The sequence below is a fragment of the Felis catus genome, chromosome F2, assembly GCF_018350175.1.
Source record: "Felis catus isolate Fca126 chromosome F2, F.catus_Fca126_mat1.0, whole genome shotgun sequence".
Lineage (NCBI taxonomy): Eukaryota > Metazoa > Chordata > Mammalia > Carnivora > Felidae > Felis > Felis catus.
Window position 1 is genome coordinate 38,201,473 of NC_058385.1, and position 27,900 is coordinate 38,229,372.

At 36.6% G+C, this 27,900-nt stretch overlaps 1 protein-coding gene across 3 annotated transcripts in view; it reads right to left on the minus strand.

The window, feature by feature from the left end:
* The window catches only part of CF2H8orf88 (chromosome F2 C8orf88 homolog), a 37,191-nt gene extending 9,842 nt beyond the window's left edge, over window positions 1-27,349 (minus strand). The window contains exons 1-4 of one of the 3 annotated variants that reach the window (XM_023248412.2): window positions 27,211-27,349; window positions 19,820-19,918; window positions 17,715-17,788; window positions 8,811-8,886 (exon numbers count right to left, since the gene is read on the minus strand). In XM_023248412.2, the coding sequence (XP_023104180.1) occupies window positions 8,811-8,886; window positions 17,715-17,788; window positions 19,820-19,892 (223 nt within the window). In that variant the 5' untranslated portion in view covers window positions 19,893-19,918; window positions 27,211-27,349. Of the gene's footprint in view, window positions 1-8,810; window positions 8,887-17,714; window positions 17,789-19,819; window positions 19,940-26,605; window positions 26,745-27,210 lie in introns of those variants that run through there. The other 2 variants (XM_011291305.4, XM_023248411.2) reach the window with 2 other exon arrangements.
* Between the last annotated feature and the right edge of the window lie 551 nt (window positions 27,350-27,900).

Consider the following 27,900-nt stretch of genomic DNA (forward strand, 5'->3'; position numbering starts at 1 on the left):
GAAAATGAACTTGAGCAAAATGAGGAGGTAAATCAAAAAAGAAGAAAACAAAGGGATCAGGAAACAGAAGAGAGTAATGTCAGCCAAAGGGACCAAGAAAGAAACCCTAGAAGTCTATTCTTCCACCAAAGCAACAAATAAACTGTCAAAAAACTTCCAGAACCAACTTTTTTCTGAATTCTGGAATCAAAAGCTAACAAAACCAGAGGGATGCTTACGTCCTAATCCAGCTTGGCAGTGGCCTTGAAAACAAATGCTCTCTTTCCTGACACAGGCTCCCAGGACTGGAGAGAAGAGTGCAAACCATATTCTCAGAGAACTGTGGTTGTTCATTTTTACCTGTCTGGTGACTCCCTAAAGAATCATCTCAAAGGATTTGCCTAGTTATATCTCAACTAAAAACTATCCCAGGGAGAAGACTGCTATCTGAATCCATTTGACAAAACATTTATAGGGAAATATATTAGCCAGTTCCACCTGGGACAAGGGATAACAATTAAAGCAAACAATAGGAAAACTCAGAAAGCTTGGGAAGAAAACTAGGGAAAAAAATGCTTTTGGGAATAAGGCACTGAAAGACTCAAATGTTCCCAGGAATCTAGAAGACTACATGCATGCTAAAGGCTAGGTTCATGCTCAGAAAGGCTTGAGAAGGTCCTAAGATGTCACCTCTGGCTAACCTTCAGGTTCCTCGGAAACAAGTAAAGTCAAAGGAAGAGCTGTAAAATGCCAAACTGAGTACTGAAAGCAGACCCCAACACATATATAGAAGCAAACCATATGCAAAGATTTGGGAAAGGGTTTTTTTTTCCTTTTCTGTTTTTTTTTGGTTCTAGGTATTGAAGGAATTCTTTGCTCAATCATCAGCTGACCATGAAGATATCAGAACAGAGACGTGAGTGGCCACATGTGAAAAACACAGACTTTACAATGTCAGTTCAGAAAAGTCACCAAACAACAAAAATGACAAGCAGCAACAACAGACCTTAAAAAAGGGAGAAAATCTGATTTCCAGAGTTAACACATTATATTCAAAATACTCAGTTTTCAAGTACAATGCATGCTAAGAATTAAGAGAGTATGGCCCCCAACGTAGGAAAAGAAAAAAAAAGAAATAGAAACTTTCTCTGAGGATGCAGATATTGGACGTACTAGAAAAAGACCTTAAATAAACTATCTTAAACATGCTTGAAGAACTAAAGGAAATCTTGAGACAATGTCTTGCCAAGCAGAAAATATCAATAAAGAAATCAAAATCATAAAGAGGAACCAAACAAATTCTGAAGAAAAAAGTACAATAACCAAAGTGAAAAATTCATTAGAATGGTTCAACAGCAGATATGAGCAGGCAGAGAAAGAATCCGCAAATCTAAAGATAAGTCAATTGACATTACCCAGTGTGAGGAGTATAAAGAAAAAAGAATTAAAAATGAACAGAGCCTAAGAGATCTGTGTGACCACAGCTAGAATAGCAACAAATGCATAATGGGAGCCACAGGAAGAGAAAGCGCAAAAAGAATGTTTGAAAAAATAATAAGAGAAAACTTCCCAAATCTGATGAAATACACACACTGACACAATCAAGAAGCTCAATGGACTACAAACTGAATACGCTCAAAGAGATTCACACCAAGATGCCATTACAAGTAAACTGTTATAAGACAATTTTGAAGTCAGTAAGAGTAGCAGTTTGTCACTTATAAGGGAAAAACACTGATTTCTCATCAGAAATCACAGGGACCAGAAGGCAGTGGGAAGACAAAGTACTGAAAACAAAAAACTCTCAACCAAAAATATCTACTACCAGCAAAACTACCTTTAGAAATGAAAAAGAACCTAAGACAGTCATAGATAAGCAAAAACTGAGATTTCATTGTTTGTAAACTTGCCTTAGAGAAAATGCTAAAGGGAATCTTTTAAGCTGAAATAAAAAAGTACAAAGTAACTGGAACCCACATTGAGAAGTAAACACTAGTAAACCTAACTACATTGGTAAGTTAAAAACTAGTAGCAATGAATTTCTGGATGTAACTCCGCTTTATTTCTATGTGATTTGAAAGAGAAATAGATAAAAATTCAGAATTATATATCTAGGTTGATAGATTACACAACATGTAAAGATGGAATTTGTGACAATGCCAATGTAAAGTTGGAATGAAACTATAGGAGCAAAATATTTTTATAATATTGAAACTAAATGGATATTAATTCAAACTAGATTGTGTAAATTAAAGTTATTTCCCAGTGCAACCACTAGGAAAATAACCTCAAAATATACAGTAAGGGATGGGGTGTTTGCATGGCTCAGTTGGTTGAGCTTCTGACTCTTGATTTCACCTTAGGTCATGATCTCATGGTCATGGGTTCAAGCCCTGCACAGAGCTCCATGCTTACAGTGCAGAGCCTGACTAGGATTCTCTCTCTCCTCTCTCTTTGTCCCTCCCCCACTCAGGCATGTGTGTGTATCTCTCTCTCTCTCAAAATAAATAAACTTAAAAAATATATATAGTAAGGGAAATGAAAAGGAAAAAAACGATACAGTAGAATCTATTAAATAGAATATTTCATTAAGAGGAAATGAAAAACAAAAAGGATATAAAAGTTATAGAAATAGCAAAATGGGTGGAGTCAGTCCTTCCTTATTAGAAATTACAATTAATTGTCAGTAATAAACACTCCAATTAAAAGGTGTGGATTGGCAAAATGGCTTAAAAATAGGACCCAATCATATGCTGTCTACACATACTCACTTTAGATTCAATTACAAAAATAAGCTGAAAGTGAATGAATGAAAAGATATTTGATGCAGACAATAACCAAAAGATAGCTGGAATGGGTATATCAATAACAGATGAAAACAGACAAAAATTGTTATAATAGATAAATAGGTAACATCATATATACATATGTGTACATACATATCTGTATATATGATGTTAAAAGGGTCAATTCATTAAAGTGATAATAATTATATAGTACTTAACAACAGAAGAAAAAAACAGACCAAATTGGAGGAACACAGAGTTTAATAACAACAACTGGAGACTCCAAAACCCCACTCTCAATAATGAACCGAAAACTAGACAGAAGATCAACAAGGAAATAAATGGCGGGCATGAACAACATTATAAGCCAACTAAACCTAACAAGCATATACAGAATACTTCACTCAAAAACACCAGAATATACATTCTTCTGAAGTACACATGAAACTTTCTCCAGGATGAACCACCTTAGGCTACAGAGTAAGGCTTAATTTAAAAAACAACGGTATCATACAAAATATCCTCTCTGACCATAATGCAATGAACCTAGAAATCAATAACAGAAGCAAAACTGGAAAATGCATAAATTCGTAGAAATTAGAAACATACTTTCAAACCAATGGATCAAAGAATACTGAGAAAATATAGAGACAAAAGAAAACAAAGACACAACTTTAAAAGATACAGCAAAAGCAGCGCTCAGAGCAAAAGTTATAACTACAAATACCTACTTTAAAAAAGAACAGCTCAAGTGGACCTTGGTGGCTCAGTCAGTTAAGCACTGAGTCTTGGTTTCGGCTTAGGTCACGATCTCACAGTTCGTGGGACTGAGCCCCGTGTCAGGTACTACCCATGCTATCAGCACAGAGCCTGCTTGGGATTCTCTCTCTCCTTCTCTGTCCCTCCCCGGCTTGTACTCTCTCAAAATAAATAAACTTTAAAAATAAATAAATAAAAATTAAAAAGAACAACTCAAATACCTAACATCAAATATTAAGAACTTCTAGAAAAAGAGCAGACTAATAAAAAGCTAGCAGAATCAAATAATAAAGATTAAAGATAAATGAAATAGAGATAGAAAAGTAATAATCAATAAACCAAAAGTTGATTATTTGAAAAGATCAAAATGACAAAGGTCAACTAGAAAAAGGACTCAAATTACTAAAATCATGAATAAAAAGATTTTGTAACCTGCAACTTTGCTGAATCCATTTATTAGCTAATAATTTTTTACATTTACTATACTATGGATTTAGGATTTTGTACGTATAAGGTTGTATCACCTGTGAATAGATATAACATTACTTTGTCCCTTCCAATTTGAATGTCTTTTATTTCTTTTTCTTAACTAACTGCTCTGGTTAGAACTTGCAGTATAATGTTGAATTTAAGTGGTGAAAGTGGGTATCCTTGCCTTGTTCTTGATCTTGGTGGGGGAAAACTTGCAGTTTTTCACTACTAATTATGATGTTAGCTATGGGTTTTTGATATACACCCTTTATTATGTTGGGGAAATTCCCTTTTAGTTCTTGCTTGCTAAGAGTGTTTATTAAGAAAGGGCATTGGATTTTGTCAAATGCTTTTTCTGCATCAGCTGAGATGGTGATGTATTTTTTTTTTTTTGTCCCTGCATTCTGTTAATGTGGTCTATTACACAAATTGATTTTCACATGCTGAACTACTCTTGGATTCTTGGGATTAATCCCACGTGGCCATGGTATATAATCTTTTTTCTTTGCTGCTGGATTTGGTTTGTTAGTATTTTGTGCCTATATTCTAAGGGATATTGATCTGTAGTTTTCTTTTCACATGATGTCTTTGTCTGGCTTTGGTATCAGAGTAATACTTGCCCCAAAGGATAGTTGAGAAGTGTTCCTTCCTCTTCAATTCTTGGAAGAATTTGAGAAAGTGGTATTAATTCTTCTTTAAATGTTTGATGGAATTCACCAGTGGAGCCATCAAGTCCTGGACTTTTCTTTGGTAGGATATTTTTTGTTACAAATTCAATCTCCTAACTTGCTAGATGTTTATTCAGATATTCTATACCATCTTAAGAAGTTGTGGTAATTTCTGTGTTTTAGTAATTTTTCTATTGCATCTAGGTTATCTGCTTTGCTGGCATACACTTAACTATTTATAGTATTTTCTTATCATCCTTTTTATTTTTTGTAAGCTGACAGTAATGTCCCTACACAAAATCAACTGTATTTTCTACCCTATCAATGAACAATCAAAAAAGGAAATTAAAGGGGCGCCTGTGTGGCTAAATTGGTTGGGTATCTGACTCTTGATTTTGGCTCAGGTCATGATCTCACGGTTCACGAGTTCAAGCCCCATATTGGGCTCTACACTGGCAGTGTGGAGCCTACTTGGCATTCTCTCTGCCCTCTCTCTCATCTCTCTCTCTAAATAAACTTTTAAAAAAGGAAATTAAGAAAACAATTCCATTAGCTTGACAAAGAATAATTAGGAATAAATTAAACCGAAGAGGTACATGACTTGTACATTGAAAACTAAGACGCTGATAAAGACTAAAATAAGTGGAAATACACCCCATGTTCATGGACTGAAAAATTTAATATTGTTATAATCCCCCAAGTGATCTACAAATTCATTGTCATTGCTACCAAATTCCTTTTGAAAGAAGAGCCTTTTTTGCAGAAATGGAAAAGTTGATCTTAAAAATCACATGGAATTGCAAAAAAACCCAAATAACCAAAACAACCTTGAAAAAGAACAAAGTTGAAGACTCACACTTCCCAGTTGCAAAACTTGCTATAAAGCTATAGTAATCAAAACAGTGTGGTACTGGGACAGAATAAAGATCAAGGAAACAGAACTAAAAGCCCAGGAATAAACACATACTCCTATGGTCAAATAATTTTCAACAAAGGTGCCAAGACAATTCACTGGAGAGAAAAATAGTCTAACAAACGGTGATGAGGCAACTGGATAGCCAATGCAAAAAAAAAAAAAGAAAAGAAAAGAAAATGAAGTTGGGCTTATACTTAACACCATATACAAAACCTAACTCAAAATGGATCATCACCTAAATGTAAGAGTTAAAATTATAAAACTCATAGGGGTAAATCTCCATGATCTGAGATTTGGCAATGATTTCTAGATATGACATCAAAAGCATGAACAACAAAATAAAAAAGATAAATCAGACTTCATCAATTTTTTTTTAATTTGTACATGTAAGAACACTAACAAGAGAATGAAAAGAAACTTCAGTATAGTAGAAAATATGTGCAAATTATATACCTGATATGAATATATCTGGTAAGAGCCTAGTATCAGACATCTGATAAGGGTCTAATATATATGCATATATATATCAGATTTCTTATATACACATGTATGTGAGTGTGTATGGAGGGGGACAAGGGAAGTGAGCATGGGCAGGGGAGGGGGAAAGAAGGAAAGTAGCAGAAAGAAAACAGATGAGAGTCTAGTGTCCAGAACTTTTATAACTCAACAACAAAATAATCCAACTGAAATATGGTCAAGGGACTTGGATAGACCTTTCTCCAAAGAAAATACACAAATGGCCAACAAGCACAGGAAAAAGACACTCAATACCCTTACTTATTCGAGAAATGCAGACCAAAATCACAATGAGATACTTCACACCCACTGGAATTACTATAATAAAAAAAAGATCCTAACAAGGACGTCAGGAAATTGAAAACCTCACACATTGTTAGTGGGGATGTAAAATGGTGCAGCCACTGTGGAAAACAGTTTGACAGTTCCTCAAAAAGTTAAACACAGAATTACCATATGACCTGTCAAGTCTACTCCCAGGTATATATCCAAGAGAAATGAAAACGGGTGTTCAAATACTTGTACAAAAATATTTATAGCTATCCATCATAGCCAAAAACTTTACAACCCAAATGTCCATCAACTAAGAGATAAATAAAATGTGGCATATCCATACAACAAAATATCGTTCAGCCATAAACAGGAAGAATGAAGTACTGATACATGCTACATATGGATGAACCTTGAGAACCTTACATTAAGTGAAAGAAACCAGACACTAAAGGTCATATATAAGATAATTCCATTACATGAGATACCCGGAATAAATATCTCCATTAAGACAAAAAGTAGATTGGGGTTTGTCAATGGCTAGGCAAAGGGGAGAATGGAAAATGACGACTAAGGGATTTGAGGTTCCTTCTGGGATGATAAAGTTGTTCTAGAACTAGACAGTGGTAATGGTTGTATAATACTGTACTAAAAGCCACCAAATATACCTTTTAAAATGGCTTAAATTGTGAATTATACTTCAATTAAAAAAGAAGAAAGAAACCAAAGAATTGTAAAGGGGTGTCCCAAGATAATAGTAAAGTACATTCTAGGACAACAGTACTGAAGAGTAGTCTATACTGGAACAAGATAATGGAGGATTCTGAAGGAAAAGTTTCCTTGGGCGGGGGGAGTGGGGGGGTGTGGAATACAAATTGATATATTTGTGCATAAGAAAAATATTACAGGTAAGTGTAAGAGCATTGTTGGAGCATTTAAGGGAAAAAGTTAACAAGAGTCACATAGAAAAACAATGCAAACATTAGCTCCAAGAAAAAACGATGGACTGTATGCAAGACATATGCACCTCTTGGCTAAACAACTGTATTTACATAGTCATATAATATAAAGAGTGATAATGCTTTCCCTAAAATTTGTGAAATGACTATATGGTGGGGAGGGGAGAAAGAAGGGTGAAGAAGTGAGGGAAGTGACATGGAAGACATTAAATTCTTATTTTCCACAATAGGCTGCCAATATAGAATATCAAAACAATTTTAAATTTGGAAACAATTGAAACATTTTATTTAGAAATATGGAGTTAAATACTAGAATAAAAAAGGTAATAGAGTATTTTCATAACTTTTAAACAAAAAATTGACAAAAATTTAGACTAAATAATTTTTATTTCATTAAATAAAAAGTCGCTGGTGGGGGAGACTATTGGTTATCCCCAAGAGCAGTTCTTCCCTTCTGCTTTAGTAACAGAATTAGCAGGCTACTCAGCTAAAGATTACATTTTCCAGGGGCGCCTAGGTGGCGCAGTCGGTTAAGCATCCGACTTCAGCCAGGTCACGATCTCGCAGTCCGTGAGTTTGAGCCCCGCGTCGGGCTCTGGGCTGATGGCTCAGAGCCTGGAGCCTGTTTCCGATTCTGTGTCTCCCTGTCTCTCTGCCCCTCCCCCGTTCATGCTCTGTCTCTCTCTGTCCCCAAAATAAATAAACGTTGAAAAAAAAAATAAAAAAAAAAAAAAAGATTACATTTTCCAGTCTGTTTTGTACAGCACGAATAAGTACTGGCCAATGAGATACCAAGTGAAAGTGATACATGCTACTTTATGGATCATTCTTTTAAGGAGAACTACCTCTCCCCTTCCTTCCTGATGGCTAGATAAGGAACAGGATGGCTGGATCCAAGGCATTCATCTTGGGCAATGAGACAGAAGCCATACATTAAAGATGGCAAAGCAATGAGACTGAGTCCAGTAGTATTTCATCAGAGCAGAATGAACACACCAGCTCAATTATGAGCTGATACGGAAGATACAGAAATAGGGGTGCCTGGGTGGCTCAGTCAGTTAAGTGTCCGACTTCAGTTCAAGTCATGATCTCATGGATCTTGAGTTTGAGTCCCACATTGGGCTCTGTGAGGACAACTCAGAGCCTGGAGCCTGCTTCAGATTCTGTCTCTGTCTCTCTCTGCTCCTCCCCTGATCACACTCTTTCTCTCTCTTTCAAATATAAATAAACATTAAAATTTTTTTAAATAATAAAAAATACTTAAAAAAAAGATACAGATATAAACTTCTATCTTGTATAAGCCTTGTTATTATGGTCTCTCCCCTAAAGCAGTCAAACCTATAGCATGATTACTATAGCCAGAAATCAACCAAAAAAAATATAATAAAACTTCCTGTACACATGAGGTTTGCAGCTAAGCAAATATTAACTTACCATGAATACTAAGACTCCCTTATGAAATTTAAGAATTATGGTAAAAATTTACCTTTTTTAACTGGAGACTGATGTTGCTGTGGTTCATTATGACCTTGAGAAAAGGCTTGCATTCCATTCGTCTTACACTATTGAAAGAATAAGAAAATATACCTTTTAACTATGGCCTAAAAACTTTATATAACCTTTTTTTTTTAGCAGCCAAAACTATTTTCCTAAACAATCAAAGTATTAGTCAAGACATTATTTCTGGCCATAAAGGATAAGCAACCTTCTAAGAACGCTTATTAAAGGCAAAAAATTCTTTCAAAATATATTCACAGATATCTTTAACTATTTGTCAGGATTTTTAACTAACTCCTCTTCTGATTCCATTCTCACCAAGAAGTACCCTGATTACAATTTAGCTTCCCATAAATCTCCCTAGTGCATATAATAGTGGAACCAATAAGAGAATGTCAGAGCACAAGACCGTAAATTTCTCATGATAAAATAATGGGTTTTATGATTTTATAAATCAGTTTCACAAACTTGGGTCAATATATATAATCTATCCTTAAGATATAGCATCTCTTGGGGCACCTGGGTGGATCAGTCGGTTGAGCAGCCGACTTTGGCTCGGGTCATAATCTCCCAGTTCATGAGTTCTAGCCTTAATCAGTTTCACTGCTCTCAGCACAGAGCCCACTTTGGGTCCTCTGTCCCCCTCTGTCTCTGCCCCTTCCCAGCTCATGCTCTCTCTCTCTCTCTCTCTCTCTCTCTCTCTCTCTCTCTCTCTCTCTCTCTCTCTCTCAAAAATAAACATACATTAAAAAAAATCATCTCTTTTGCTGACAAAAATCAGTTTGCAAACAGTAGGCCATACTCTGAACCATGGTAATTCATTAAGGTAGGTTTCTCTGGAAAAATCTATCCTAAAAAATGAACATCTCTGCTCTATCAGTCATTGTAGTAGCAAGTTATAGCCCATTCCTTAAATATTCGCAAATCTACCAAGGTAACTCCATGAAGTCAGAAAGTTATCTAACCCTATGACAAAATGAAAAGTAATGAGATAATTCTACGGTACGAGTCACCAAAATAAGTTATCAGGAAAAAAAAATCAAATTTTAACAAAATTTTTATTCTTAAGTAGAGGTAGAAAATATATGAAAATGGCAAAGATTTTCATTCTCCAAGGTGTTTGTTCCTGTTAGATTTAATAAACTATAATATGAATGTTATGGTCCTTTTTAAAAATTAGTTTTTTAAATTTCAAAATTGCAGCAGAGGCACACTTCACTGACACTAAAATGCAAGCCTTAAATCAAACTTAAAAGTAAATTTTAATCTGAAAAAAAATTAAAACACATTTTTAAAATAGTATCTAAAAGAATAAAATACTTACTAATAAATTTAACCAAGGTGGTAAAATATTTGTATGTGGAAAACTATAAGACACTGAAGAAATTAAAGATGACACAAATAAATGGAAAGATATCCTGTGTTCATGGATTGAAAGAATATTGTTAAAAAGTTCTTACTACCTAAACTGATCTACAGATTCAGTACAATCCCTTTCAAAATTCCAGTAACAGTTTTTACAGAAATAGGAAAAGCAGTTCTAAAATTCATATGGAACCACAAAAGACCCTGAGTAGCCAAAGTAATCTTGAGTAGAAGAACAAAGCTGGAGGCATCACACTTCCACACTATATTACAAAGTTATAATAATCAAAACATTACAATGCTAACATAAAAAGACATAATAGGGCGCCTGGGTAGCTCAGTCAGTAAAGCATACAACTCTTGATCTTGGGGTCATGAGTCCCTTAAAAATCTTGAAAAGATTAGATATCCACATGCAAAAGAATGAAATTGGACTCTTACACTACACAAAAATGTCCTCAAAATGGACCAAAAACAAATAGAAGATCTGAAACTATAAAACTCATAGGAGAAAACATATTGAAAAAGTTCCTTGACACTGGTCTTGGCAATGATTTTTTGGATATGACATCAAAAGCACAAGCAAAAAAAGCAAAATTAAGTGGGACTACATCAAACTAAAAAGCTTCTGCACAGCAAAAGCAGCAATCAACAAAATGAAACAGCAACCAACAGAATGGGAGAAAATATTTGCCAACCATATTAGCAATAAGGGATTAATATCCAAAATATATAAAGATCTCATACAACACAACAGCAAAATAATAATAATAATAATAATAATAATAATAATATGATTTAAAAATAGGCAAAAGACCTGAATAAACATTTTTCCAAAGAAAACACACAAATGGCCAAGAAGCACATGAAAAGATGCTTAACACTGCTAAATCGTGAGGGTAATGCAAATCAAAACTAGACTGAGATACCACCTCACACCTGTTAGGAAGGCTATTATCAAAAAGACAAGAAGTGCTAGCAAGAACGGGGGTTGGGGGCGAAAAGGAATCCTTGTACAATGATGGTGGGAATGTAAACTGGTTCAGCGATTTTGGAAAACATTATGGAAGTTCCTCAAAAAAATTAAATGTAAAACTGCCATAAGATCGATCATCCCCACTTCGGGGTATACATCCAAAGGAAATAAAATCGCAGTCTTGAAGACTATGCATTCCCATGTTCACTGCATCATTATTCACGATAGCATTATTCACAAGTCCATCAACAGATGAATGGGTAAGGAAAATGTGATAGAGATATACGAAAAATATATAAACAGGATATTATTCAGCCATAAAAAGAGAAGCAAATCGTGACATATGTGACAACATGGATGAACCTGGAGGACATTATACTAAGTGAAATAAGCCAGACACAGAAATACAGAGGACATCATACTAAGTGAAATAAGCCAGACACAGAAAGACAAATATTGCATGATCTCACTTATATGTGAAATTTCAAAAGTCAAATTCATAGTATTAGAGAATAGAATGGTGATTGCCAGGAGTGGAGGACAGAGAAAATGGGGAGATGCTGGTCAAAGAATACAAATTTTCAATTATAAGATAAGTAAGTTCTGGAGATCTAATATAAAGCATGGTGGTTATAATTATTAATATTGTATTATATGCTTAAAATTTGCTAATTGTTCCCACCACACACACACACAAAAACTGGTAACTATGTCAGGTGATGAACGTGGTAATTAACTTGTTATAATAATATCAAGATGTATACATTCATTAAACAGATTGTAAACCTTTATAAAAAATCATGTTGTATAACCTAAATATATTCAATTTTTGTAAATCACACGTCAAGAAATCTGAAAAAAATGTACTTTATCATTTATGCATATATTAACAACTAAAAATACTGATTATTTCAAATATACTGATTATTTCAAATCTTTCATAGCATATAAGAACTTACATCTACTAAAATTTTATGTTAGTTTGTTATCTCAATTATCATATTACAATAAAGTCATGTATAATCTTACAAATTTTACAACCTTACATAATCAAATCAATAAAATTTGAGAATTCTATAATGAAGATATGCAGAAAGTGTCATGGAAGGAACGAGTAAGAGAATAAAACTTGACTTAAAAATGTCAGGAAAGGTTTTACATAGGCGGTGATGCTTAAACAACACTTGGAGGATTAGTAGTAGTTAGGCTGGCTTAACTAGTGAAAAGTGAATGTTTATGGAAGAAAAGATCCTTATGCTAGAAAATACACAGAGCGGTAAGATATGCCAACATGGTTAAGTTGTTAATTCTTCTCAAATTCATCTTTAGACTCAATCAAATTCCAACAGACTTTCTGTAGATACTGACAAGCTCACTTAAAACTTAATGGAAATGCAAAAGACCTAGAGAGCTGAGACAAATTTGAAAAAGAATAAAGTCAGTAAATTTTCACTATCTGAAATGAAGGCTTATCATAAAGCTACAGAAGTCTATAAGTAAAATGTGATGTTGACAAAAAGATGGACATATGGGAGACCCATGTACAGTGTGTAACTATACTTAACAATACTGTGTTGTGTAACTGAAAGTTGCTAAAAGAATAAATCTTAAATGTTCTCACCATAACAACAACAAAATAATTATGTAAAATTAAGGATGTGTTAACTAAATTGATTTTGGTAAACATTCTGCAACATATTGCATGTATCAAATCATCATCACACTGTACACCTTAAACTGACACAATGTTACATGTCAATTATACCTCCATAAAGTGGGGGGAAAAGACATATAAATCAATAAATAATAGGGAGTTTAGAAATAAACACACATATGATATACTAATTTTCAACACTCTTACAATTCACTGATAAAAAGACAAACAACGCAAATATTAAAAATACGCAAAATATTTGAACAGATGCTTCACCAAAAAGGAAAAAAAGAAAAATACAAATGGCAAATAAGTTCATGATAAGATGCTCAATCTCATTAATCATTATGAAAATGCAAATTTAAAATATAATTAGAGGATGCAAAAATCCTCAACAAGATACTAGCCAACCGGATCCAACAATACATTAAAAGAATTATTCACCATGACCAAGTGGGATTTACACCTGGGATGCAGGGCTGATTCAACATCTGCAAAACAGTCAATATGATACATCACATCAATAAAAAGACAAAAACCACATGATCCTCTCAATAGATGCAGAGAAAGCATTTGACAAAATACAACATCCTTTCTTGATAAAAACCCTCAAGAAAGTAGGGACAGAAGGATCATAACTCAAAATGATAAAAGCCGTATATATGAAAGACCCACCACTAATATCATCCTCAATGGGGAAAAACAGAGCTTTTCCCCTAAGGTCAGGGATGTCCACTCTCGCCACTGTTATTCAACATAGTATTGGAAGTCCTAGCCTCAGCAATCAGACAACACAAAGGAATAAAACGCATCCAAATTGGCAAGGAGGAAGTCAAACTTTCACTCTTTGCAGATGACATCATACTCTATATGGAAAACCCAAAAGATTCCACCAAAACACTGCTAGAACTGATCCATGAATTCAGCAAAGTTTCAGGATATAAAATCAATGCACAGAAATCAGTTGCATTTCTATACACCAATAATAAAGCAACAGAAAAAGAAATCAAGGAACCAATCCCATTTACAATTGCACCAAAAAACCATAAAATACCAAGGAATGGTGAAAAAGCTACACACTGAAAACTATAGAAAGCTTATGAAAGAAATTGAAGGAGACACAAAAAATAGAAAAATATTCCATGTTCCTGGATTGGAAAAACAAATATTTTTAAAATGTCGATACTACCCAAAGCAATTTATACATTCAATGGAATCTCTGTCAAAGTGACACCAGCATTCTTCACAGAGCTAGAACAAACAATCCTAAAGTTTGTATGGAACCAGAAAAGATCCCAAAGAGCCAAAGCAATCTTGAAAAAGAAAACCAAAGCTGGAGGCATCACAATCCCGGACTTCAAGATGTATTACAAAGCTCTAATTATCAAGACAGTATGGTGCTGGCACAAAAACAGATACTTAGATCAATAGAACAGAATAGAGGAGCCAGAAATGGACCCACAAACATATGGCCAACTAATCTTTGACAAGAGCAGGAAAGAATATTGAAAGGAATAAAGACAGTCTCTTCAGCAAATGGTGTTAGGAAAACTGGACAGCGACATGCAGAAAAATGAACCTGGACCACTTTTTTTTACACCACAAAAATAAATTCAAAATGGATGAAAGACCTAAACAGGAAGCCATCAAAATCCTATAGGAGAAAGCAGACAAAAACCTCTTTGACCTTGGCCGCAGCAACTTCTTACTCAACACGTCTACAGAGGCAAGGGAAACAAAAGCAAAAATGCACTATTGGGACCTCATCAAGATAAAAAGCTTCTGCACAGCAAAGGAAACCATCAGCAAAAATAAAAGGCAACTAACTGAATGGGAAAAGATATTTGCAAATGACATATCAGATAAAGGATTAGTATCCAGAATCTATAAAGAACTTATGAAACTCAACACCCAAAAAATAATCCAGTGAAGAAATGGGCAAAAGACATGAATAGACACTTTTCCAAAGAAGACATCCAGATGGCCAACCGACACATGAAAAGATGCTCAACATCACTCATCATCAGGGAAATACGAATTAAAACCACAATGAGATACCACCTCATATCAGTCAGAATGGCTAAAATTAATAAGTCAGGGAACAACAGATGTTGGTGAGGATGTGGAGAAAGAAGATCTCCTTTGCACTGCTGGTGGAATGCAAACTGGTACAGCCACTATGGAAAACTTCAAGAGGTTCCTCAAAAATGTTAAAAATACCCCATGACCCAGCAATTGCACTACTAAGTATATATCCAAGGGATACAAGTGTACTGTTTTGAAGGGGCACATACACCCCAATGTTTATAGCAGTGCTATTGACCATAGCCAAATTATGGAAAGAGCCCAAATGTCCATCGACAGATGAATGGATAAAGAAGATGTGGAATGGGGGCGCCTGGGTGTCTCAGTCGGTTGAGCATCCAACTTCAGCTCAGGTCGTGATCTCATGGTTCGTGAGTTCAAGCCCCGTGTTGGGCTCTGTGCTGATGGCTCAGAGCCTCAAGCCTGCTTCAGATTCTGTGTCTCCCTCTCTCTCTGATCCTCCCCTACTCACACTCTGTCTCTGTCTCTGTCTCTCTCTCTGTCAAAAATAAACATTAAAAAAAAGAAGATGTGGTGTGTATACACACACACACACACACACACACACAATGGAGTATTACTCAGCAATCAAAAGAATGAAATCTTGCCATTTACAACAACGTGGATGGAACTAGAGGGTATTATGCTAAGGGAAATAAGTCGGTCAGAGAAAAGACAATTATCATATGACTTCATTCATATGTGGACTTTAAGATACAGAACAGATGAACAGAAGGGAAGCGAAGCAAAAATAATATAAAAACAGGGAGGGGGACAAAACATGAGACTCTTAAATATGGAGAACAAACAGAGGATTGCTGGAGGGGCTGTGGGTGGGGGGATGGGCTAAATGGGTGAGGGGCACTAAGGAAGACACTTGCTGGGATGAGCACTGGGTGTTATACATAGGGAATGAATCACTGGAATCTACTCATGAAATCATTATTGCACTATATGCTAACTTGGATGTAAATTATAAATAAATAAATAAATAAATAAATAAATAAATAAATAAATAAATAAATAAAATATAATTAGATACTAACACTCACATCCTAAAATGGCTAAAAAGTGGTAGGCTCTGAAGCAACTGTAACCGGCACATACTACTGGTGGGAATGTAAGTACAACCACTTCAGAAAACATACCACCCGTTTCTTATAAAGATTACCTGCTAATATACTACTACTACTTCAGTTTTATAACACAGAGAACCTCTCAAACACGTATAAAATATGTGGAGGGATGTTCGCTGTAGCATTTACTATAATATAGAAACAAGTGCCAAGCCCATCAAGAGAAAATGAACAACAAAATAAATGTAGTTATTTGTATATAAAAAGAGATTTTTTTATGTCAGCACATATAGAACTGCTTCATTCATTTTACAAGTTGCCTAATATTCTATTTATTATGAATATACTTATTCTTATGCATGCATTATCTATTTCTAGAAGTATCTACGTAAGAAACTGATAGAATGGTTACTTCTGATCAGAGGAAATCAGTGACTACGGGATAGATATTGCAGGGAAATTTTCCATTCATGCCATTTTGCATGTTTTCAATTTTGATTATTGTACTTATTCAAAAAGTTAATAGTTTAAAACATAAACCTAAATGAGAAAAGAATGGCAAAAACACATGTGGGTACAGTACTATTTATATAAAATTACAAAACAGTTAAAACAATTCTATTTGTTGTAGCAAAAGTATGAACACATTCATGAAAACAGTAACAAATCGAGAACATTTGGAAGAAGGTGAGAAGGAAGGTGAGAAGACAATGGGATGGTGGAGGGGACACGGTCCACACACACAGCCAGGAGAACTGCTGCACAAATGGAGAGAGCAGTTACTACATGCCAGACACAGTGCTCAGAACTTTGGGAGCCTCAGCTCACTGCTGCCTCCTCCTTACACCCACCTAGTAGCCCCATTTTCAGGTGAGGAAACTGAGGCTCTGACAAGTGAAAGAAATCACTCACTCCAGGTCACAGGGCTGGGAAGTGACAGGGCCGGGGCTCAAGCTCATCTTCCTCTCGGAACCCTGGCATGTGGCTGTCTCTCTCAGGCCAGCTACCCCCTCTCTGGACCCATCTCCAGGACAAGTCCCAAGGCACACCCTTAATGCAATGCTTGGGGATGGCAGAAAATAAGATTCCATTGCACAATGAGAACTATTCTCACATACCTACACGTGGAGTGAGAAGAGGAGGGTGTGAAGAAAATGAAATGGTGGGATTCTACCCTAAAGCCAAGACTACACTGTATGTTAACTAACTTGAGAATAAATAAAATAAGATAAAATTAAAAAAAGAAAATGAGATAGTGGAGGGATATAGAGGGTTTTGAACATTATCTTATTTAGGTTTTTTCTTTAACATTTTCTAAAACAAACAAATATAGCAAAATGTTTAGGCTTGGAAATGGTGGGCAACAGGTATAATTTTCTTTAATATAATTTCAAAAAGTATATAAAGCATGGGGCACCCAGGTAGTTCAGTCTGTTAAACATGAAACTCTTGATTTTAGCTCAGGTCATGACCTCACGATTTGTGAGTTCGAGTCCCACATCAGGCTCCACACTGGCAGTGCAGAGCCTGCTTGGGACTCTCCCTCTCTCTCTGCCCCTCCCCACCCCTCTCTCTCAAAATAAATATATAAACTTAAAAAATAATTTCAAAAATAATTCAAAAAAAAAAAAAAACTATATAAAGCACCCAGCACAGTGCCCGGCATAAAATACCCATCTAACAAATGTTACCTTCCAGTCTGCAATGCTTCATTTTATTATAATTTCTAGGACTTACTCTGCTAACTCCGCTTTGTAAGCACTGAGTTTTGCACGGATATTCGTTTTGAAAGTTGAAAGGGAATACTGCTCCTATTAGGACAGAAAAAAAGAAAACTACATTAAATACCCATTACCACAACCTAAAAACCTTAAGTACCCAAAATATTCTAGGCACTGTTTTGAAATATTTTCTGCTGGTTCCTCTACTCAACAAACATTCATTCAACACTATAAAACACTATGAAATGTCACCCACTATGTTACGGAATGGGTATGTAAGTGTGAAAAGAGTTCAGAGATAAAAGAGCTCATGGTCTGTTTTGAGAAACAAGCTCATAAACAATTACTATGATAAAAACAAGTTATCTGAGAGGTACAGAGAAGATACTAGGGCTTTGTGATATAGAAGAAAGCTTCGCAAAAGGAAGTAATTCTATCTGGATCTTAAAAACAATTTTGGGGGGATGTGAGCTAGTTAAGGAGTACAGAAGAAGTATATTGAAAAAGGCCAAAATTAATTTCTGATTTATTAAGCTTTTCCACCCAATAAACCCACTCCTTTCTGGATCTTAAGAGGATATAATTAAATGAGAGATGAGCCCACTACCTTTTGCCCCTACAAGGGCCTTGGAGGGAAAGGATGAACAAAAAACTGCATCTGTACAGACGAGGGAGTGAGAGGTGCTGTGAAAAGGCTGGTCACAGAAGGAGCTGCTGCCAATGGCTTTATACCCTTCCCTTTACAAGAAAATCTGAGACTTGATCCTAAACAACTGCTTCTTCAGCACACCAGAAGGAGATGCCTCAGGGCACCTGGGTGGCTGAGTGGGTTAAGCGTCCAACTCTCGATTTCGGCTCAGGTCATGATCTCATGGTTCATGAGATCAAGCCCGGTGCCAGGCTCTGTGCTGACAGCATGCAGCCTACTTGGGATGCTGTCTCCCTCTCTCTCTGCCCCTCCCGTGCTCATGCTCTCTTTCAAAAATAAATAAATAAACATTTAAAAGAAAGAGAGAGAGAGAGAGGACATGGCATCAACACTGCCAAAGCTATGGTCCAGAAGATTCCTTAATTTCATTTGTCTGTCTTAAGTCACACAACCATCTTCAGAAGAAACATGACCAAAGTAGAGACCATCTTCCTTGTAAGAACCAAGGATGGGAGAATAAACAGAAGATTGAGGAACTGGTGCCATTTCTATCTTTTCTCCTTCATCTCTGCACCCAGCAAAAGAGCTATTTTTTTTTCCTTTTTCTAAATAGCAAGTTACTCAGTTGAACACATGGACCAAAGAGTATTTTAATAGGATGGACCAAAGAGTATTTTGATAGGATGGTGAGAAATAGATTTGTATATTAATATTTAATTTAATTTAATTTAATAATTAATTGATTAAAAATGCATACATGTATGTGTATACACACACACACACACACACACACACACACACACACACACACACACCCCTAAGTTAGAATATAGAAGACATTCTTTCAACAATGAAAAACTAAAAGGTTAATATTCCAATTAAGGAAAGTATTTTAAGAATTTGCCCCAAATCCTAGTTTTGTGAGCAAAAGAGAAATTTTTAATTTTAGAAATTTTTGTTTAGATTTTCCGAAAAATAATACTGTATGTTCCAACTCAAGTATAGCCCTAACCTGTAACTGTTGTTTTGCCTGTATTCAGTAATTAATTCATCCATTCATTCATTTATATGCAGTTAGGAATTTTTTTTTTTTAAAGGCCAATTCTATCTCCCTCATGATTGCTTTGTTCTACAGTGACCATAATCACCGGGCACAATTTGGGTTGAGAATATCATTTTAAGCAGAAGCCAGTTAACCATGAAAACGAGACATGAAAATAAATACATACAGTTTTTCTCAGGCAAGACCTATTCTTCTTCCTACCTTTGCTGGTCTGGTAGCCTATGCAGTGGGAGACTAGTAAGACTCTTTTTCTTTGGTAATACTTTTAAACTCTTCAAACAAAGGAACCATTAGTTTTCATTATTCTCTATCCACCATAAACAATCACTTTATATATGAGTTCGCCTTTCAAATACTACTTAGCCATTATCCAATTCATCTCTAAAGATGTATACCCGAGATTACTTACCAGGGGGAGAAGTCAGATGACGAACAGGTCTTGCTGGTTGAAGCGGTTTACCAATCAATTTTTTGGTTTCCATTATCACAAAGACCTTGAAGTTCCATACTTGAAGAGGGAAAAAGACATCTGATCTTTTCAACAAGATAATCAAAATGCTTTAACAAATTATATATATATATATATACATATGTGTGTGTGTGTGTGTGTGTGTATATATATATATATATATATATATATATATATATATATATATATATATATAAAACCACAACACTCATTTGAAGATACCTACACCTTATAAGTTAAGGAGTTAAGGTGGAAAAAATCACAAGCCCTTAAAATAATATGTGACAATCTTTATAGCATCTGTCACGATGGAACATTCCCTCTTTTAAAACATTTTACTCCTTTAACTTGCCTGACTTTTCTTTTGGTTTCCTATACCTTTGACTACCTCTTCTAACTTCCTTAGCTTATTCCTCTTCCTTTCTCCAATGAAATTCAGGAATTCTTCCAAATTTGGCTTCGATCCTCTTCGTTGACCTGATCTACTCTCCTCATGATTTCAACTACCTATCTACGTGATAGACATGCCCTAATTTATACATATAGCACCTACCTCTCTTTTAAATCCCAGTTCTATTTTTCTAAAGATATTTCCATTTATATCTTATCACAGACACCTCAAATTCAACATATCCAAAATCAAATTGATTACTTTGACTCCAAAGATGCTCGTCCTCCTGTAGTCCTTAAAGTCTTCACCAACTCCCTCAGACCAACTTTGGCTACATCAGATCTAAAATAAAAGTCTCCACACCATTAGTCTCTTAATTCCTGTCCATTCTACTTCCAAACTATTTCTCAAATCTATTTTCTTCATTCTCGCCACTACTCTTTTGGTTCCACAATAACTCTGAATTCATCTCCCTGATCACTCAGTGGGATTTAAAAACTCCCTTGTCTCCCTATGTTCCTGGGACACAGAGATTATGCCCACATCATGGCATTAAGAACATTGCACTCTACATAATGGCTGTTTGTCTTCCATACTTGGCAAAAGTGAGGAGCAGATTCTGTAACTGAGGAACAATATTTTCATTCACCCCCTCTCCCTGGCAACTAACAGTACCTGGACTGGATCCAAAGTAGGTGCTGAACAAATGGGTAAATATAACCTCTTTCTCTCCAAACTATGATCCCTTTACATACACACACCTGCTTAGAAAACGTCAGTTCCTCATCACCTCCTGGATTATTCATAATAGAAACAGAGGCCAAAATCCATGTGTCATGCAGAGTAAACTATTTACCTAAGTTACATTATTTAAGATTCAGAACAACTCTATCAATTAGGCACAATGAAGAGTGAAATCTCAGGTCTCAGGTGAGCCTACCTGTTGTTAATATTATGGCTCCAACACCTAGTTATATAACTACGGAAAACAATAGCCTCTACCTCCTAGGTTTGATGTGAAAACTAAATTATATGTATAAAGTATTAGCACAATGTCTGGCACACAATAAGAGCTCAATAAATGTTAGCCTCATTATTTTTCAATAATACTAATTTTACAGATCAAGCTTAGAGAAATTAGGTATCTTGCCCAAGATCCTGAGTGTAGGAAGTGATAGCATGCCATGTTCACGCTTCTGGCCAAAAAGAATCAAGAATCTCCCCAACCATTTTCCACCCCATACCCAGGCAGAACAGGTTCGTACCCTTATGTGCTCACAAAACACCCCTGTATCTACCCTCTTCCAATGTGGTATTTACTGCACTAGTCGCAATTACCTTTTACCTGACCATTAAATTACAGTTCTATCACACAGGTCTATCACCAGTGTCTAGTACAGTGTCTAGAACACTGTGGGTGTTTAATAGATTGTTGAATTCACAAATGTTATTTGGTTTTACCCTATACTTATACATTCTGGAGTTCCTTCACTCTCCCTGCTGTTCTTCTCCCAAAGTGCTATTCGTTTTTCAAGACCAAGGTCAAGTTACTTGCTTGGAAAATATTCTCATGTCTCAACAGTAACGTTAAATAAAATAGTTCACATGAAGCTTTCTAGTTCCTAACAAATAGTTGACAGTAAAATAACAATAATTTATTTTTCCTCTTCCACTGACCCCTACTGTATTTTATTAACTATTCTAAAATGTACCACAGTAAATCTATTTCGTGTGTTTGATTAGACCGAGTTAGCTGACACTGAAAAAACTGTATCTTATTTATCTTCATATCATAGTACCTGCAACATAATTGGTTTCACTAAATAAATCTATAAATTTAAATACCTTCTAAATATAACTAAAACCTTCTGATGCCTGAATAGGATATAGCTTTTCAAATTATGATGCCTATTAAGACAAAACTAAAAATAAAATTCCACCTGACTTTATATCTGCTTATCCAGAGACAAATGCAACCATATGATTTTAAGCAGATCATTACCTAAATGACTGTTTCCCTAAGTATGTAATAGGGTTAATAACTCCCTGTTTGCTCCAAAAACATACTTTTACCTATTTATAAATGCCTTGGGACATTTTATGCTAAGCAAAGTAAGTCAATCAGAGAAAGACAAATATCATATGATTTCACTCACATGTGGAATTTAAGAAACAAAACTGATGAACAAAGGGGAAGGGAAGCAAAAAACAGGGAGACAAACCGTAAGAGATTCTTAAATACAGATTAAAAGCTGAGGGTTGCTGGAGGGGTGTTCAGTGGGGGGATGGGCTGAATGGGGGATGGGCATTAAGCAGGCACTTGTTGGGATGAACATTGGGTGTCATATGTAAGTGATGAATCACTAAAGTCTATTCCTGAAATCATTATTACACTGTATGTTAACTAAGTTGGATTTCAATTAAACAATAAGTAAAAAAAATGGCTCTAAACATTACTCAAATGTTAAAATCATAAATTTATAAACAACTTCTCAAAGTTAGCACTGATAACTAAGTGCAAAAACAGTTACTTTTTCCTGAAGTTTGGAGAGCCAGCTAGTATTCCTCATTAATACCTATGGAGCTTTTGCGATGTGTCTCTTAACTGGTATTTCAACATGGCTATTAGCAACCTTCTAAACAAAACTCATGCCGTCCGTACTTTTTGGCAATACAACTTTGATATAATAAGAAACAAAAAAAAAAAACTTATAAGCATATGTAGCAAAAAAATATTTCAAACAAATATTTATTGAACATTTTCTATGTGGAAAGAAAATTTTAAATAAGGACCAAAAAGCAATCTAATGTTGTGTTGTTTAATGTTTATCCTAGACATTTTAATTAGGACCCTAATACTAGCATGTAGTAACTTTCCATCCTGTTTCCCATATGAAACTAATGAATCAGAATACAATAGAGTACTTTGGCACACACTTTCTTGTTTTTCACTGCTCAGCTGAAATTGAGTTGATAGGTTGTAAAGTTTTTTCCAGTTGCTGAGCAATGCAAATCCACGGTATTCAAACTAGGGATTTTCAAGAGTTGGGGAGTTACAGAACTATTATATGATTTTGCAACACAAGTATATAAACAAAAAATAAAAGATCTTTTAGTATCACCCACCCTTTTAATTTATAGTAGGAAAAATATAGCAAAGGCTCCAGATACATAAATTCCTATCAGTTAAGGAAATGAGAAAAGATGATGTCATATAGTATTTAATTTTTTAAGTAAACTGTGTCTATAGAGACACTGACATTATAGGGAATAAGTTTGGAATTCACAGTATACAACAGCATCATGTCTTAAACATTGTTATTAATGGAAAAGGCAAGTATTTACATTAATTATTACAGTAATTATTATTGAAAAACTGAATCACAGGATTGAAATCTATGAAGGACAGGACTCCACAAACCAAAGCCTAACTCTCGGTTTAGGTCAAAAATCATACAGATTTAACTACAAAAATATTATATAAAATAACTTCAATCTTAAACTAATGCCTGCTTCACTCACCCAATATAGAGCTCCAAAAGTTTCCTTTGAAGCTACTAATACTACCTAGGGTAGGCCTTTATGGTATCAACTGTTACAAAGGACAACACTTGCAGAAGCAAAAAAAATCGTACTTAAAACACTGGATAACAAGTAGTTGGCCAATCATAGAGTTGTCTTTTAAACTATGAATATATAGCTTTGTGGTATATTTTTTAAAAAAGCATTTTGATCCACCGTCTCAAAAATTTCATTCTATGAATACATGCTGAGAACTAGCTACTGAGTAGTTTTGTTTTTTTTTTTTTTTTTCAAGTTTACACATAGTCAACAAATCATCTCAAAAAGCCAACTGCCATGTCAGAAAGCTTCAGTTGCTATTCTACATCTAGCAATACTAAAGTATATCTTAGGTTCCTTTTCTGTTCAAAAAAAAAAAAATTCAAACTAAATATAAATCCTAAGGACCCACCAATGTCCCAGACCAATTGGGACATAATCTTACTATGCAATGTATGCCATTCATTTTTTATTAAAACTCCATTTTTGAGGTCCTATTACATGCTAAATGCTTTACATATGTTATTTCATTTTGAGCCACACATTAAATACTGTAGAGAATCACTATTAGTCATCTTACAGATGTAAAACCTGATGCTCAGAAAAAGAAGAGAGATTCTCAAGATCATCTAGTATATATATGGCAAAAATGAGGATTTAACTATAAAGTTCATGCCCTTGTCTCTAAACTTGCATGTTTGGTAAGTAAAAGAAAGACATAGGACTCTCTACTATTCCATATGGACACTGCGTATATGGGGTTTTTTTAATGAATTAGAACATTTATACATAAATAGACTTGCTGAAAAAACTAGCATATATAAATAATTTCCATTTCCTCAATTTATAATTTTTCTTAGAATACTAAATAAATTACATGATTACTATGCTTTCCTTATTCTGTAGACATGGTATAACAGTGCCAAACTTACCACGGGTCACAACTTAAGAAAAATACTATGTACTGTATTTAGAAACTGGATACTAATAATTTCCAATCTAAATTCTCTATTTCTTTAGAAAATGCTGATGATTCTGCTGCAATTAATAAGATCATACAGATGAATGGATAAAGAGTATGTGATATATATATATGTATATATATATACATACACACACACACACACACACACTTATATATACACATATACACACAATGGAATATTATTCAGCCATAAAAAAGACTGAAATCCCCCCCACTTGCAACAACATGGATGGATCTAGAGTATAATGCTAAGCGAAATATGCCAGTCAGAAAAACACAAAATACGAAATTTCACTCTTGTGGAATTTAAGAAACAAAATAAATGAACAAAGAAAAAAAAGAGATTAAAAAAAAACAAAAACAAAAACAAAAACGCTACACCCTTAAAAATAGAGAACAAATGGTTCCCAGAGGGAAGGTGAAGCAGGGGCATGAGGGAAATAGGTGAATGGGATTAAGAGTCACTTATCTTAATGAGTAATACATGGAATTGCTGAATCACTATGTTATACACCTGAAACTAACATAACACTTTGTTAACTACACTGGAATTAAAACAAAAAGAAATACAATCATATAAAATTAAATAATCGGAGAAGTGGAAAGACCATGCCTTCATCTACCTCATGTATATGTCCCATGTGATAATCAGACAGGATTTAATCTCAATTTTCAACTTCAAAATACTATTATGCTAAGTTAGGATTCCTTGAAACCAAATGCTCTTTGCAAGTAAACAGCACAGACTGATAAACTGAGAGATGAAAATAATATAAAGGAAATACAGGGGAGTTAAGACATAAACCGATTACGACTTAGGTGATAAAAGATATTTTATATTCCACAAATCAGGCTGCCAAATGAGAGAAAAATTTAAACTATCAAAAAGTTGTAAGAGGAGAGAGCGTTCCATAAAATACTTTCCATTTCATACCTTCTCTTTACAACTTACCAAAAAAAAAACTTTTTGGTCTGTGATGTACCTTGTAATACAAACAAAATTTAACACTTAGGTAGGATAAAAACTGTCCAGATAATGTGCGCTTGTGGTCACAACTGATGTAACTGTCCTTTTCTTTAACTTTGCCTAAAATATCAGTAATTAAAGCCTCTTGATACAAATATTGAATCATTATGCCGTAAACCTGAAACCGTTAGATGTCAATTATATCTCAGGTTTTTTTAATGGCGTATCTTTACTTACAACTTCTGCGAAATACCTTCAGTTACTTTCACGAACCATTTGATTCTGCGAATTAACCGTATATATGTTTCTTGGCTCTCTTTTTCCTATTGGGCTTTCTTTTTTATTGTCTGTAATTTAATCTAATTAATTATTGATTGCCTGTTGAAATTTGCCTCAAATTAGTAGTGATGGTGCCAGGGTATGGGGGACAAAGTCTTCAAACCATCGCACCACCAAGGACCAGGTCCTGGGACAGAGGGCGCTATGTACTTACTTTTTTCTGGCGTTTTTGTTTTTTGTTTTAATTATGCCCTCACCAGCGTAACTCTCCCTCGGCCCCTGGCCCCTCGCCCTTCGCCAGGTGTTCCCACAACAGTCACCACCCTTTCCTCCCGACGGGCTCGCCCCCTTAGCACTCTGCCACCCACCTAGGAGGCCCTGGGGGGCCTTGCCGGATTTGTCCCCCCCCCGACCCCGGGGACCCCCTCCCTCACAACTCTCCCGGGGTCCGAGCTCGGAGAGGGCGCCCACCGCCTCCTCACACCCCGGGCCCGCCTTCTGCCCCCCACCCCCCAGATCGGTTCATCCTCCCCAGCCACCTACCGCCTCAAGATCGGGGAGGATTTCGGGGCAGCAGCGTCGCCGCGCTCAACCCAAACGCGGCGGCCCAGCGCCCCGCTGCCCGTCGGGGAACGGCTCCCGCCGCGCGTCCGCTCGAGGCCGGGGGCGGCGGCAGCGGAGGCGGGGCCGACTGCGGCTCCGAGGGGCGCGAGGCGGACAGGGGGCGGGGGCGGGGGCGGGGCCTGTGGTGCCGGGTTCGGAGCTCCGCCGCGCGGGGCCAGAACCGTTAAGCCGGCAGCGCGCGCGCCTCCCCGGGCGTGCTGGGCGAGCGGGGCTTCTGGCTGTCCGCGCGCAGTGCGGAGGAGGCCGGGGGTGGCCTCTCCGAGGTGCTGGCAGGCTCGCCCTGGACGGGGCGCACCCGCATGAACAGCCTCCGGGACCCCAGTCGGCGGCCCTGCTCGCCGGAGACGGGGAGACGCGAGGCGAGCCGCCTGCGCCGGGCGGGCGTCGGGCTCCAGGCAGCGACTGTGAGCGAGGCCGCCTCTGTGAGCGAGGCCTCCCGCGTCAGAGCTGCCGGCCGGCCCCGACGGCGCGGGCCGCTCTCCCCGCCGAGTCCTGCTAGGATTCGAGCTGCCAGCAACGGTTACCTTAATCTCACTCAGACTGCCGTCCCCAAAGACCAAGAATGGTTGAAGCACCTCCATCCGAATCTTTTGTTTTCAGTCTTCACCTTTATTCTTTCATTTCATTCGCCCCTCTGGGTGCTGGCAGGAGGCAGGAGGCGTGGGGCGGCTGCCCGGGGGAACGGGGTAGTTTGGTCGTCCCCGGGCTCACAACCCGGCGGGCGCCTGCGCTAGCTGGCACTTGGTGGGGGTGGGGGGCGTGCTAAGTACCGTGCCGGAGGAGCAGATTTAGGCTGGGAGCGCAGTACCTGACTGGGGGCTAGGGCGTCGGAGCGGTTTTCAGAGCTGGGCCCCTGGTGTGTTGCATTTGGCCCGAGGAAAGAAGGCAGGAAAGCAGGGGAGGAAGTGCCCAAGGCAAAGTGTCCAGTGTGGGGTAGCTGGGGTTGGGGAAAGGATAGTGGGGAAATGAAACAGGAGAGGACATGAATTAGGTCTTAACTCTTTCTTAGTTTGTCCTTTTGAGTATTTTGCGAGATCATTCTGACAGCCATTATGGAGGGCAGATTTTGAGGGCAGGGGGATACAGCAGTGTTAAATAGGCCCACGAAGAGGCTTCCTGGGAGGCATTTGCAATGATTCCAGTAAGAAATTATGTCCTAGAAGTAGCGAAGATCTGAGAGATGTTGCTGAAGTGTAATCAACGTTTAGTGACAG